This window comes from Rasamsonia byssochlamydoides, assembly GCF_041956645.1.
Source record: "Rasamsonia byssochlamydoides strain NRRL 3658 unplaced genomic scaffold VTN77scaffold_56, whole genome shotgun sequence".
Lineage (NCBI taxonomy): Eukaryota > Fungi > Ascomycota > Eurotiomycetes > Eurotiales > Trichocomaceae > Rasamsonia > Rasamsonia byssochlamydoides.
In genome coordinates this window covers 2,062-15,646 of record NW_027192439.1, presented here as the reverse complement: position 1 = coordinate 15,646, position 13,585 = coordinate 2,062, and the positions used below count along the sequence as shown (strand labels likewise).

Below are 13,585 nucleotides of genomic sequence, written 5' to 3'. Positions count from 1 at the left end.
TACTGTAACATAATATACCCCGTAGCTATACGTGGATCATATAAGATCTTAAATTAAACATCGGATGATTTGCACGAGAGAACAGTATCCAGTATGTATGTACATACATACAATAGGAACCCGCTAAACGTATCCTACGATACGGCAGACTACTGCTGTCAGACCGGATAATTTTCGACGATGTGAACTTCAACAGGCATGTGCAAACTTTCTATATAATATAATATAATATAATCATCTCCCGCTGAGCTCTTCAGATCTGGCTAGGCTAGTTCAAAAAAGAAAGATATGATATCTCTGTCTATTTTCATTCAGAGGTACAGCACAGCCGTCTTTTTTTTTCCCCTCTCTCCCTTTCTTCCCGCAAAGCCTCCTTTTTTTTTTGTTTCGTCCTACACTTAAACTTATATAACTGGCTACTCCGGCTACTGATAAATACTGGGCGGAAAAGTGCAGGACCAGACCGAATACAAAGGGTGCATATGCAAGGAAGAAAGACCAAGACTGAGACATCCATCTATGCAAGAATGGCACAAATCCTAAGATGGCCAGGCGAAGCGAGGCGAGGAGAGAACAAACGTCGCAGAAAACGAGACTACCAAGATCGCATGCAGGTGAAGAAACGACCCAACCACAACATACCCAGACCACGAAGATCTGTCCGAACTTCAGCCTTCAGCGCGTGCAGACTGGGGACTGCCGCATCCGCTGCCACTTCCACTTCCACTTCCGCTTCCGCTACCACTCCCCCGACTGCCAGCACGAGTAAACGGACTGCCGATCGGTCCGTAGGTCGGGCTAACGTGCCCCTTGCCATCAGAGCCAGAGCTTCGCCGTTCCAGAGGCTCCTGGAGGAAGCGAGCGCCGTCGAAGTCATAATCAGCGTACAGGCTACTTCGCGCTGACCGATTGGAGGACGACCGATCTCGGTAAGGGAAGTCCCGTCCCAGGTAAGACGCCATGCTCACCCGGGGGGAGGCCTGGTACTGCTGTGGTTGTTGCATGGACTGCAACGGACTGGTCGGGTGAGAAGACGTCTGTTGCGGGCTGGACCGCAAGGCGGACAGGCTCGATCCCAGAATTGATCGAGTGTTTGCAGGGGTGATCGTCATGCCACCCGACCCGCCGGCATTGCTCGTATTTTCAGGCGGAGGATTCGTCCCAGGCAAATTGCCTTCCGGCGTCAAAGGTCCGGTCTCCATAAGCATCTGCTGCTGCTGCTGTTGAATCGCCTGCTCGATCGCAGAGGCTTGCTGCCAGAGCTGATTCGTGCGCATCTGGTAATCCTGCACCGACCGACTGATGCTGGCAAGCTGCTCGTTGAAATTCGCCTCGATCTTGGCTTGATCCTGCTCCCGCGCAAATTGTTCTGCGGCCCGGCGTTCTCGCTCGTTGAGGCCTTGGGCGTTGGCGGAGATGATCCTCTCGTACTGCTCATTGAGTCGGGTCCTGCGGCTTTGGAGTCGCTCACGCTTCTGGATGGCCGAATTCAGTTCCGAATCCAGAGAGGATAATTCGCGAGCAACTGCGGTTCGTGCGGCCAGCAGATCTTCCTTGGCGGTGTTGAGCGTTTCCAGTTCGCGTTCATAATCGGCTTTCTGCGACGCCCACTTCTCTAGCTCCTCCTCGGGGATATTCTCCATGTTATCGAGCTGAACTTCGAGCACGGCCGTAGCTTCCTCCGTCTGTCGAATGTTCCGTTCCAATTGTAGAGAGCGCTGCTTTTGGCGATTCTCATCACTGCCACTGTTCAATCGATGGTTGTAATTATCCAACTCTTTCTTGATACGAGAGATAACAAGTTTGTGGTCGTTCTTGGCTTTTTTCAAGCGGGCGCGTTTCTCGTTAAGTTTGGCTTCCGCATTGACGATCGAGTTCTTGAGCGTAGTCGTGGGAGAGGATGGTCGGTGGAATGGTCGGGGAGGAGTTGCAATTGAGACTGCTGCGGTTGTGAATATCTCGTCAATCCGATGATAAAGGAGAACGGTGGGCAGCTTACCTTGATCGGTATCAGGGGCCGCAGGAGTCTTCACACTCATGACGCAGATTTCTTCATCGGTGTCGCTGCGTATAAAGGAGCAAGTGTACGCACAGTTTGGTGCCAGACCCGAAATCTCACCCCGCCACTGCACGGCACTCGCTCCTTTCGGTCCCTCGTGCACTCTGTGCACCGTCGCAGTCGCCCAGAGCGCTCCATTGACACAGACGTAGAATGGCTCCATATCCTCCCTGTCCCAACGTCCATCCTCACAACCGCCGGAGGTAGTCGGATCATCGGAGGAAGCAAAATCACCTGCAGCAAACTTAATGGTAGAACTATCAACCTCGGTAATCCAAATAAGCCCATCATCAAGAGTGATCCCTTGAAGGTCGTCTTCGGTCATCGGGAGACCCCGGGTGGTTTTCGAAACGGCCCTAGAATGCTCGTATTCCCTCATCACGGTGACCTTTGTACTCGCCAGAGCAGCCCAGAACGGTTGTCGACTGCGAACTTGATTTGCCTGCCTTCTTCGCTTCTTGGCGCTGGTTAACCGATCCCTGCTCTCCTTCAAAGCCGCCGAACCGATGAGAGGACCATCCACGCCGGCGATCGACGTGACACTGGTCCCAGATTCAAACGCGGAGTCGATCTGGGTCTGCGAGCCAGCAGAGGCCTCCGCATCCGTGCGTTTCCCCGATCGAGACGGCTGAGGAGAACGGTTCCGGGCCATTGAGCGTCGCGCCATGGCAGTGCCCGCCTGAGCTAAGATGTGGATGGCCAAAAGACTCCTGATCCAACTCGGGGACGTTTGTGGCTCCGTTCGTCGAAACTCCGGGGGTACGAGGTGCGACCATCGCGACAGCACATCAGGACTGACGATTTTTGCGGCGACCAGGTGGCTCGCGACGAAGTCTTGAATGCCTTTACTTCGAATGATATGCAGGAAGAGAACGATGCCTACGCACAGGGCATTGACGCCTCCGTTTTTGCCCGCACCGCCACCTCCCAGAGTGATGGCGACTTGCACCTGAGCCAGGTCGAGGGCGAAATTCTGAGCCCAGGTCCACATGAAGAGGCCCCAGAGCAACAGACAGAATCCGTCCATGGCGATCATCGTCCCGAGAGATGGCGTGCCAGCAGGGCCTTGGAAGATGTCAAAGTTGGAAGTCAAGGAGCCAGCGGAGGCACCACCAGGAGGCATAAACGTCAACGAAGCGAACAGGAACTGAACCAGCGTAAGGACCATCGGAGGCAGTTGCAGGAGGAAGATCAGGATCGCGATGGTGTCGTACATCGGGCACGATTTGAGGATGGTCGAGGCGAGAGCGATGGGGTTCACGGCCGAATTCTGAGCGGAGGGCCTCTTAGCGACGGCCTTGTCTGCGCGAGAAGACGCCTGTCCGGCGCCGTCGGCGGCAGCCGTCCCGTTCGAATGTCCGTAGGCCATCTCCCCGTTCACTTTGTGGTCTCCGTTGTTGCCATATGCCCGTCCGTTGCAGTCCGACTTGGAGCCATCCGCCGCGCCGTTTGCCTTTGTCGTCGTTGCCCCTGCCGAGTCACCGGAGGCACGCAAATCCACTTGCGAACCGGAGCTGGAGGAACCTCCGCTGCTGACATTCCCATTCAGATGTCCATTTGACTTTTGCTTGGGTAGACGTTTTCCGGGAGCCGCGACACCGTTCTCGTGACGATTGCTGCTGTGATGACCTCTCCGAGCGGCAGCCGCTGAGCGTGGCATGGACGAGGGGACGAGAAAAGGCCCAGTTCCGAGTCAGCTTGGCAGGAGATAGCCAAGGACTAGGAACCAGGCGAGACTGGAGACGTGTTGTCGGCGAAAGCACCGGAGGATCGACAAGGGAAGGAGGAGGAAGGGGGGATGAGGCGCAAGGGAGGGAGAAACAAAGGAATTCTCTGCCTAGATCCCGTCTGGGGGAGGGGAGAGTGCCGAAAGGCGCGAAAGCAACGAGAGGGAGAGAAAGATGGTGGGGGAAGGGTAAAGAAAAGAGAGGAGGTTAGTTCAAGTAGGCAAGAGGATTTTTGGATTGGTTTGGCTGGTTTAGTTTTGGTATGGAGGACAGCGAAGAGGGCGGGAAAGGACGAGACGGGAGCGACTGGAGTCTTGTCGATCGTCAGCCCGAACCGAACAAACCAGAATCGGAGACAGACCCAAACCAGACAAGCCAAACTGGAGCCTCAGGCACGATATTACTATTACTATAATTATGATTACTGAAGCAGAGGAACAGGATTTTCATTTTAATCCTCTTTTTCGTGCCAACAGCGCTGATAATCCACTGGTCTAGAGAGGCCGCTTTGTTTCAGGGCGCCGTTTGTCCCGTTAGCGCCGCCCGTCAGTGGTTGCAGCGGTCACGTACCAAAACCATACGCTGGCGACGTCAAGACTCAGCCCGGGTTACACGGCTCGACCGGATGCCCCGGTGCATTTCGTCCATAATGCTCGTGTTTTCTTCACTGTTTGCAGGATCAATGGTATGCAGGGACCTGTTCTGTGCCTGTGTTACCTAGTATTACTGTGGAATTGCCTACGAGTGTATGTCAGTACTGACATGCGTATCTATACATAGTACTGTACTGTACATGTACTGTACAGTACGGATACATTCCTGGAGCAGCGTCTACCTGCTTCACCAGAAAAAGAAGAAAGAGAGTGGAAATGTCATTGACAATCGACCTTCTAACGCCATACTCAACTTGTCGTATATAGAGTATTCCGTATAATATATAGCAGGCCCGTATGGTAATTACATGACTAGTTACCCTATTAAGCTTCATACAATGGCGCAAGTGGCGCGATCGTTTCTCCGTTAGGCGTCCAGACGGACTACCTCGGACGACATTTTCCGTTGCAGACACTGCTATTATTACTACACTTGCCAGTCTAAAAAAAAGGTATACTGTAGAAAGAAGATATCGAATATCTGGGTTTTCTTGCAATATCAGAATCAGCCAGTCTTAATACTGTTCAGCCTGAATTGGCCTGCAGTACTGGCAGCCAAGAATACTCCATGTATCCGGAGTATGCACGGGATACTAACAACCGTAGATACCATCGATGATCTGTCTGCAAGTTCACTGGTCAAGCACTGTCGATCCTGCCAACCTTTTTCTTCGTCAAGAGAACCCCACTACACCGTATCAAGAATAAGCAGCCTCCGATACGTGCAGTCTTCGTGCCCGAATAGGCAAATACAATATGCCTGCGAGAGGGTGGTGCAGGGTGTGCAGCATGGATCGGCCATGTCAATGGCTGTCGAGCATGCAAAGTCGCATGTCGGACATGCAGGTGTGGGCGCTTACAGATGCCAAGACGAGTCCGGCTAACCTCTAACCTGTTAGAGTAGCCATGATTAAACAAACCTTGCAGGCTGTTTGAATTTCGGACTTGCAGGATTATTCAGTCTGCTATTAAATTGTTGACAGGGTATACTCTGTATATACTCATGCAAGAGCGAAATTGACTTTTAGGCTTTATATGACATGAGATGGAAGCCAGCATAGTGACACAATCCTGTGAACATCTCAGTGTGCAGAGTACTAATTTTTACTTCAAAAGACAAATATTTTAATAATAGGAACAAACAAGAAATTTTAAAATAAGAGATTGGATCTAGATCCAGATCCAAGGTACGGAGTATATTATTATGACTAACATGACTCACCCGATGAGTCCAGATTTGACCAAGTGGGGTTTTACTTTTTTTTTTCTTCTTTCTTTTCAGGTGTTGTCATTCGACTCTAAGATTTTCCCGATCTACTTTTTTTTTTTACTTTTTTTTTCTTTTTGCCTTTCCCGAGCCGGATTCTTGTCGGTGGGGAGTGGACTGTACCTAGGTATCATCCTACCTAACCTATCTCCGTACCTACATAGGTACTACTACCTACCTAGGGATGATGATGATGTACAGTAATTACCAAAGTACGGCGTACTATCGGGACAAAAAAATGATCAGGTTGTCCATCTCGCTTGAAGATTTGCATTACTATATTGCATAATTGTATTACTATTATTCCCCTCATTACCTATGCCTATTCTTGTTCTTGGTCCGCACAGTCCAACCTCATCCTCCACGATCAACAAATGACACCAGATCGGGCGGGGTTTCTGCAGTCGGACTCGGCACTTTCATACGGAAGCGAGCGAAGCCCTGAACTTGAACTTGTACCAGTACCAGTGATCAATTGGATAGACTGCCTAACTATCCGTAATATAGACGCAAAAATTTGATCCTGCGAACCCACCAATTAGTTACTAAGTTTGTCTGCATCGCGTCGGTGTTCGTCCGTGAGCTTGTTTGTACTGTACATACGTACTACGGACTCGTGGCCGACCGAACACGGGTTTATTCAAAAAAAAAACAAAGAAAAAAAATGGGGCTTGCACAAGCCAGCCAGTGAATCGTGATCGTGCGATTGAAATTAAATTTACCATGCACACTGCAGGTGCCAGTCCATGGAGGGGTAGGTGGGTGGGTGATCGACCGGTTGCTAGTATATAGTTGGGCGCCGTTTGTTGACAGAAAAACCTTCTTTTCTCTTCGGGAAGAAAGAGAGTTCGAACTTCTAACTTCAAAGCCCGGGAGTTGGTGCTACCATGGTAAGAAAAAAAAAAAGGCTGGTCTCAAACAGGAAAAAGTAGATAACCAGGAAAAGCAGTAGCTTATAATAATTGGGCATACTTCAGTAGATCTCCTCGGTACTGCCGCACAGTAGGTACTTTATTCAGCACATCTAACTATACTGTATGGTGATGAAAGTGGGGTCATCAAAAATTTAGGTAACCAAAACTAAACTTAACCGACCTTGCATCTCGATCTACGGAGTATGTACTCTGTACTCTGTACAATCAACATCGTTTGTTATTTTGGTTTTCCTCCCCGCCTGTACATGTTCTGTACGACCAGGGTCAATAATAATAATGGCAAGCACGAATACGTAGCACTATCACCGGATAATACTGTAGAGCACCTAATCAACAGGACTCCAGGAGCATCCCTGTTTCCCCAGCCGGGGTGCATAGTCGGTCGGGAGTCCGAGAGGGGTACGGAGTAGATGCGGGACTCGGAGGCCAGACGATTGATTGCAGATCACTCATGCATGTGAGCAAGGAAGTAGACTAGATGATAATAGCCTCCGAGGGGACCGAATCATCATGTGACTGTGGTGACTGTATGGTTTGTTTCCCCGGGGAGAAAAGCGAAACTCCATCGAAATCACAATTGCAACTGGACGATTGGCTCCTGTCTGCAGGGTTACCGAGTTCTCAGATCGTCTGATTACATACAGATACCTGAAAACAAAACTAACACCGATTTGGACTTGACTGCTGTGATGATGGATGGAATCATGGACGGATGTCCCAGATTGATTATCATAGGCCGAGGCTGTACGGAGTATATTATGGCTAGGTAGCCCCTCACTGACTGACTGACTGACTGACTGACATTTTGGGGGCTAATCTTATGATGGACAGACAACCAAGAGCGGAGATTTCCACGCCGTGGAAGGCTCTAGATGAGAGTCTCTCTAGTTTACTAGGTTAGTTAATATTAGTAGTGACAGACTAACAACAAGAATCAAATCAATCAAAGTACAGTCTGTACTGGTTGGCTAACTGGTTCTCCAACTGATCCTTCCTGATCGATCATCGTTACTTCTGTTGGCTAGGATTATGGTTATCATCTGACTCTTAGAACTCCCTACTCCGTATGTACAAAGTCTAGAGACGCGGCCTTCCAGACGCTAATTAAATATCGCGTGAAAGAAAAACGTGGCAGTATGGAGTAACTGTACTGTACCTGTTGGCATCGGCCCCCAATTCTACAAAGTAAATAACATGAACATGAACAAAACAGGGGTTGAACTTGACTCAGCTTTCGGCGGATAGGATACTACGTCAGCTATTTCAGGAAATCATGCCGGGGACTGAAGACCTGAAGCTGTTAAGTTAAGGAACGAAACTTTACTTTAGCAAGGATCGTTTATCTTTTTTAACTAGCAGATCTTATCTATTACATCTATACTAAAAGTGCCTTAGGCACCTGTATGTATGTACAGTACATACCTACCTCGGTACATTACCTGCCTAGATAGGTAGTGTACAGTACTTATGTGGCTAGCTGATGACTAGAGGTACTGTATCTGCGTTCAATTTGATGTACTGTGCAATGTACCTGTACAGTACACAGTATTCGCAGTATCTACGAGTACTATGGTTTTGATTGAGGATAGAATGCTATATAGACCAGAAAAGGCTGCGACAGTAACCCGCCTTTTCAGGTTGTGTTGTCAATTATCAATTCCATCCACGATTGGAAGTATATCTACACAACCATGAGCTGCTGTACAGCTCGACCCGTCTAGACAGTCAAATATTCTTCGAGGCGCACCATGACTGATCTCAAATATACAGTACAATTCCTTCTCACTGCCCCACAGCTGACCCCATATCCTCCACAGCATCTTCTCTATCCCAGCTCTCCAGTTCCAGCGTTCGTACACTGTTCTCAATCTCCGCGATCCGCCGTCGCCAGAACCTCTTCGACTCCTCCTGCAATTCCCACGTCTTCCTAAACTGGTCGAGGATGAACGGCGGCGGGGTAGCTGCCTTGCGCTGCAATCGATAGTCATAGATAACGTTCTCCTCGAGACACCGCGCGGCTGGCCGCTGCCGCGCCTCGGAGAGGATCAACACCTCCTGCTCGAAGGCAGACTGCGAGAGGGCCACGGACGGGTCGCGCGTGAGTTTGTGGTAGACGGTGATTTTGTCGGGCCATGTCATGGGCTGGTAGAGGCATCAGTATCAACAAGTAGAACCAAAACAGGGTTAAAATTCGTTCACTCACAAATTTGTAATCAACTTTTATACTTCGCAGGATCAGTCCAATGCCTGTCGAACCGACCATTTCGAGCCATTCCTTCTTATGGGCCGGATCGATGTATGTAGCATAGTTGCGCATGAGATTCACCCTCGCGGTCTCGGCGTATCTGACATAGGTGACGTTGTTAACGTGTCCTAGATAGAAGTTAAATCTGTCAGAATAGACCATTCCGTGGACTTGTCAGAAGAAGATACTTACCCTTGCCGTGTCATCAGCATTTGTCGAAAGCCTAGCCTATCCAATATCAAAGAAGGCCCGTATTATAAGAGAACAACCATTCCTTACCATAACATCCTATCCACAACACTCCATCAGCAATGTTCAACCCGGAAACCCAACCAGCGTCAATCGCGAGACGAACTCACCATCTCCCCCCACACAACATTATGACGAAACAAAGCCCTTCTCGTCTCATCCGTCAAAAAGCCCTCGCTCCCAGCAATCAATTCCCGCCAGTCCCTTGCCAGCAGCTGCAGAATCCGACCCGCCTCTTGCACCTGAACGGGCTTCAGCCCAAACATCAGACATTTGCCAATCCTCCTCTTGATCAGCGTGAGCCATCGCGGATCTAGCGAATGAGCCTTCGAGGGTGTGGAGGGCGTATTCGCCGACTGAGGGGAAGCTGCATTCTGCCGTGCGGAGAGCGTCGAGAACGGATAATTCTGGCTGTATCGTATACTACTGAACACTGGCTGCTGGAACGAAGATAGCTGCTGCCGTCGCAAAAAGCGAGTCGAGTTCATTGTCTCGATTGCAGGATCCTGCAACGCGGAAATTCTTCAATTCTTCAACGCGCTGATAGAGATCTATCTCTTCGATCAAGATCGCCCGTTCGCAACCTGGCCGGGGTTCTGCCGCCGGAGCTCGGTAAACCCCACTCGCTCGCCTGGGGAAGCCGACGCTAGTCGACTTCTACATACATCGATTTAACTACAAACATCGATAAATGCAGAAGAGGGAATTCACCCAGTGAGCAGTATTCCAGACGCTAGCTCTGCAGATTGCTGTATGTCAAATTTCTAGCATCTCAAATGCTCCTCTCGTTTTGAAAATACTGAAGAAGCTAACATTCACAGTACAACTTACTTGGTCGACCGATCTATGAGATATAGAATTCCATCCAAGCACAGCCAAGCTCGAAGAAGCTGAAATAGAATTTCTCTCACACTTCTACTCCATCGCATAAATGCGAATCTGCCAGACCCGCTTCTTCTGCAACATAGACAACAATCTATTACGACTTGACAATGACGAACCCCGAGCTCCGTCGCCAAGTCATCAACCTGTATAAAGGTAAGACAAAATCAAAAAAGAAAAAGCCTTCCCTTCCAAAAATTCCTTTTTTTTTCTCTTCTTCTTCTGCACCGCCTAATAAAATTATAACTCCCACAGAACTCCTCTTCCTAGGCCGCGAATACCCGCTCGGATACACCTACTTCAGGGACCGACTGCACCGCGCCTTTGCAGGGAAAGCCCATCTCACCGATCCAAAGCAGATCGAGGAAGGGATCAAGAGGGCGGAGTTTGTGAAGAAGGGTGAGTTAGTTTATTTTATCTTATCTCTTGAATTTGCACAATTGGCGTGTGGAGGGTCATGAAGATTGCACGCAGTCCTTCTTCCCATATCGGTCGAACATCTTCCCATATTGGTCGAACATGATGAATCGGAAAAAGATCATCCAACCCCGGGTCTTCTAAGATTTCTACCGACTCCTTGCCTTTCTGGAGAAGGCTGAATGCTGACCAAGAGACTCCGATTCTTGACAGAGATTGAGACCATGTAAGTTGACCGCTAATCTGCTGGTATTCATTCTTCATTCTACCCCCTTCTTGAATCCGAGACAGTTATTTCTGAACACAATTCCGATTGCATTACCAATGATTTATTTATCTCACACCAAATATTCACTACTGTACTGTACTGTACCAACATGCACTGTGCAATGTGCTTGCTCTTAAGAATTTTCATTTCATGGCATCATATACGGAGTATATACAAGACATGAATGTAGAAAGGAAATCCCGGCTGGGAAGACAGGAAGAGAAAAGAAATGCTGACGACAGACAGGTATTACCTGAAACGATATCGCACACTGAAGCAAAGATACGAGACCCCATAACACCTGGATATATTCCTCCTTTGGTTGTTCCCCCATAACAAAGGAAAAAGGAAAAAAGCAGCGTGTGTGTGTCAATCATATGTATGCAAAAAAGAAACCAACCCAAACCAAACCAATAGACCAACCACCAAAATGAACTGGGTATCTTCGAATAGAATAAAATAATCATGGCTTCCTTTTGTTTTTGTTTTTTTCTTTTTATTTTTCGCTCATGTCGGACATTTCTTGTTTGTTCGGCTGAACACCGCACGGAATACCTGATTCGAAGTGAGGCGAGAATCACCTCTTCTGCCCCCACCAGGCGCCTACTTCGAGACACTCCCCACTGGCGAGGCCGTTTTTCTGGAGGAGATCGGTCGTCATCGCCGCCCACCATCTGTCCCACTCGTCGCGGCCTTTGCCGCTGGCTTCCATCAGAATCGGCTCCATGGCTTCGATCATCTGGATGACGGTGATCAACGCCGTGCGGCGCAGTGCTAGCTGCTCTTCCGTCAACGCCTTCCGGATGGTTCCGTCGGGGCCTGGGGTGTCTCGTTCCCATCGCACCTCGCCGAGAGGGATGGCGATTCGACGGCTGCCGACGCTCTGGAAGCTGTCCGCTTCCGTGGTGAAGGACATGCTGATGGTGGCGCAGGGCATCGGGGTGAGTTTGCGCCGTTCAAAGGCGCGCTCCACCCAGGTGTTGTAATCTTGCAAGTATTTGTTCTGCGCCTTGGCGAAGGGAGTCGCCGGCGAGATTGTATACGTCGCGGTGGCATTGGCCTGCCCCTGGTCCTTCTCTGCTAGCCCTGGAGCCGGAGTGGGATTAGGAAGAAGCGTCCTGAACACATGATCCGAATCCCAGATTTCGAGGATCCCCCCACGCTTGAGAACGCGCAACGGCTCACTGATCAGGTCGCCCTGCTGGGCGCTCGCAGACTGACAGAGGCCTGCATCCTTGATGAAGACGAAATCGAAATACTCGGAGGGAAACGGGAGGCTCTGTTTGCGGAGGTCGTGTCGTTTGAACTGCCAATTCACGCCCCTCTTGCGCAGATCGGGGGCCAGCGGGGTGATATCGAGGCCCGTGAAGGAGATGTCCGTGTGGCCGTCGCGCGCGAAGTATTCATGACATGTGCTTGACCACAGCCCGGACCCGCACGCCAGCTCCAGAACCCGCTTTGGCGGGTTTTTCTCGAGCTGAGGCGCACAGTAAGGTGCCCCGAAGACGCGCATGAGCGTCAAGGTGCGCAGCGTCTGTCGGTGGATTTCGGGCAGGTCGCAGGGCAGCGGGTAGGGGTTGTCGGGGTCCCGAAGGTATGTGCGATCGTTGATCTTGGTGAACGGATGGGTCGTGTAGTCTGTAGCGGAGGACAGGGACGAGGTGGAGGCGGCGGTGAGCCCGCCGGTGGTGGAGGAGGTCATGGTCGCGACGGAGTGGATGGAGGGGTTCTTGTGATCGGAGGCATAGGGAGCGCCCAGATGTGATACGGACGGAGGGATGAAGGTGCCCATGTTGGACAGGTAGGGTTCTCCTGCAGGGGGAGGAATATTGACCTGCATGCTGGAGTGGTATTGTCGAGGTTAAGGTTGAGGTTAAGGTTACGGTGGGAATAGTCGTTGTCTCCGTCGATGTCCCTATTCAGGCTTGCCGCATTCATTTCATGTCAGCAGCAGGCAACGCTGGCTGTAGGAAATTCGAATGCTATGGGTATAATGATGACAATATGAATCGCAGGACACCTGGAGAAGATGTATGCTCATACTTGACTAAATTTGACAGGGCCTGGTCCCTGGTCAGAGCGATGGCCCCCCGTCACCGTGCCCTGCAACGTTCGAGGTCTGCCACTCTCCACCGCGGCCCCTTTTGGCGGGGCGGGACACCAGCTAAAACGACTAATTATGTTAGACGCGGCTTCCGGAACGAGGGCTCAATACACTATGACTAAGTGGGTGTATGTATGTACATTACGAAGTACAGACTGTACAGTCTTTGTCATATTCGATTGATTTGGAGTATTAAAATAATGATAAATCACAATTGCAATTATTCCAGATGTTGAGTGTTGAATCGAAGTTATAGCTCGCGCAATGTCCAGCTGCACGTTCATCTCGTGCTGTGTCCGAATGCGACAGGTAATATTTTGTTAACCCTATTAAATTTATCCGCTTGCAGGTGCCAGTCAGCGTTCGACTTAGGTATTAGCATTCGACCAGTTACGGTTACACGAACCCGAAAATCACGGCACAGATAACGAACCAACCAGCTGGAATTTTATACGGAGTACTACGGAGTATATACGATCGATCATTCTGCCTAGTTGTATTAATTACCAGTATTAATTATTATTTTTCCTATATGATCCTCGGTAATAACAGTTCATCAGCCCCAGTCGGCATGTGGCAACCTGTCAAGCACGTGCTCACGGCCGAATCCGGGCAAGTCGTCATCGGGGAGATTCCGCGAGAAAACCGGCCGGCAGCGGGCCGGCTTGCTGACACATCACACACAACGGAACGAGAACCACCCCTGACAGTCACACTGTCACTCGCTCCTGGCTAAATATTAATTCAAGGACTGGATTAGGATTAATTAAGTACTCCGT

At 50.0% G+C, this 13,585-nt stretch overlaps 5 protein-coding genes across 5 annotated transcripts; 1 reads left to right on the top strand and 4 right to left on the bottom strand.

Moving 5' to 3' along the window:
* Positions 1 to 668: 668 nt before the first annotated feature.
* Positions 669 to 3,719, bottom strand: VTN77DRAFT_7014 (uncharacterized protein; the record flags this gene model as incomplete). Its single annotated transcript, XM_069423357.1, has 2 exons — positions 669 to 1,939; positions 2,000 to 3,719. 2 exons carry the CDS (start codon positions 3,717 to 3,719, stop codon positions 669 to 671), a joined length of 2,991 nt encoding a protein of 996 aa, XP_069275644.1.
* Positions 3,720 to 8,423: 4,704 nt separating this feature from the next.
* On the bottom strand, positions 8,424 to 8,958 carry VTN77DRAFT_7013 (uncharacterized protein; the record flags this gene model as incomplete). The annotated part of the gene is made up of 2 exons (XM_069423356.1): positions 8,424 to 8,783; positions 8,845 to 8,958. The coding sequence occupies 2 exons, from the start codon at positions 8,956 to 8,958 to the stop codon at positions 8,424 to 8,426; spliced, it is 474 nt and encodes a 157-aa protein (XP_069275643.1).
* A 5-nt stretch (positions 8,959 to 8,963) lies between these two features.
* On the bottom strand, positions 8,964 to 9,623 carry VTN77DRAFT_7012 (uncharacterized protein; the record flags this gene model as incomplete). Its single annotated transcript, XM_069423355.1, has 4 exons — positions 8,964 to 9,014; positions 9,079 to 9,114; positions 9,166 to 9,174; positions 9,246 to 9,623. The coding sequence occupies 4 exons, from the start codon at positions 9,621 to 9,623 to the stop codon at positions 8,964 to 8,966; spliced, it is 474 nt and encodes a 157-aa protein (XP_069275642.1).
* Positions 9,624 to 10,127: 504 nt separating this feature from the next.
* VTN77DRAFT_7011 (uncharacterized protein) lies at positions 10,128 to 11,000 on the top strand (the record flags this gene model as incomplete). Its single annotated transcript, XM_069423354.1, has 4 exons — positions 10,128 to 10,173; positions 10,273 to 10,416; positions 10,648 to 10,660; positions 10,949 to 11,000. The coding sequence occupies 4 exons, from the start codon at positions 10,128 to 10,130 to the stop codon at positions 10,998 to 11,000; spliced, it is 255 nt and encodes an 84-aa protein (XP_069275641.1).
* A 279-nt stretch (positions 11,001 to 11,279) lies between these two features.
* VTN77DRAFT_7010 (uncharacterized protein) lies at positions 11,280 to 12,542 on the bottom strand (the record flags this gene model as incomplete). Its single annotated transcript, XM_069423353.1, has 1 exon — positions 11,280 to 12,542. The coding sequence occupies one exon, from the start codon at positions 12,540 to 12,542 to the stop codon at positions 11,280 to 11,282; it is 1,263 nt and encodes a 420-aa protein (XP_069275640.1).
* Positions 12,543 to 13,585: the final 1,043 nt, after the last annotated feature.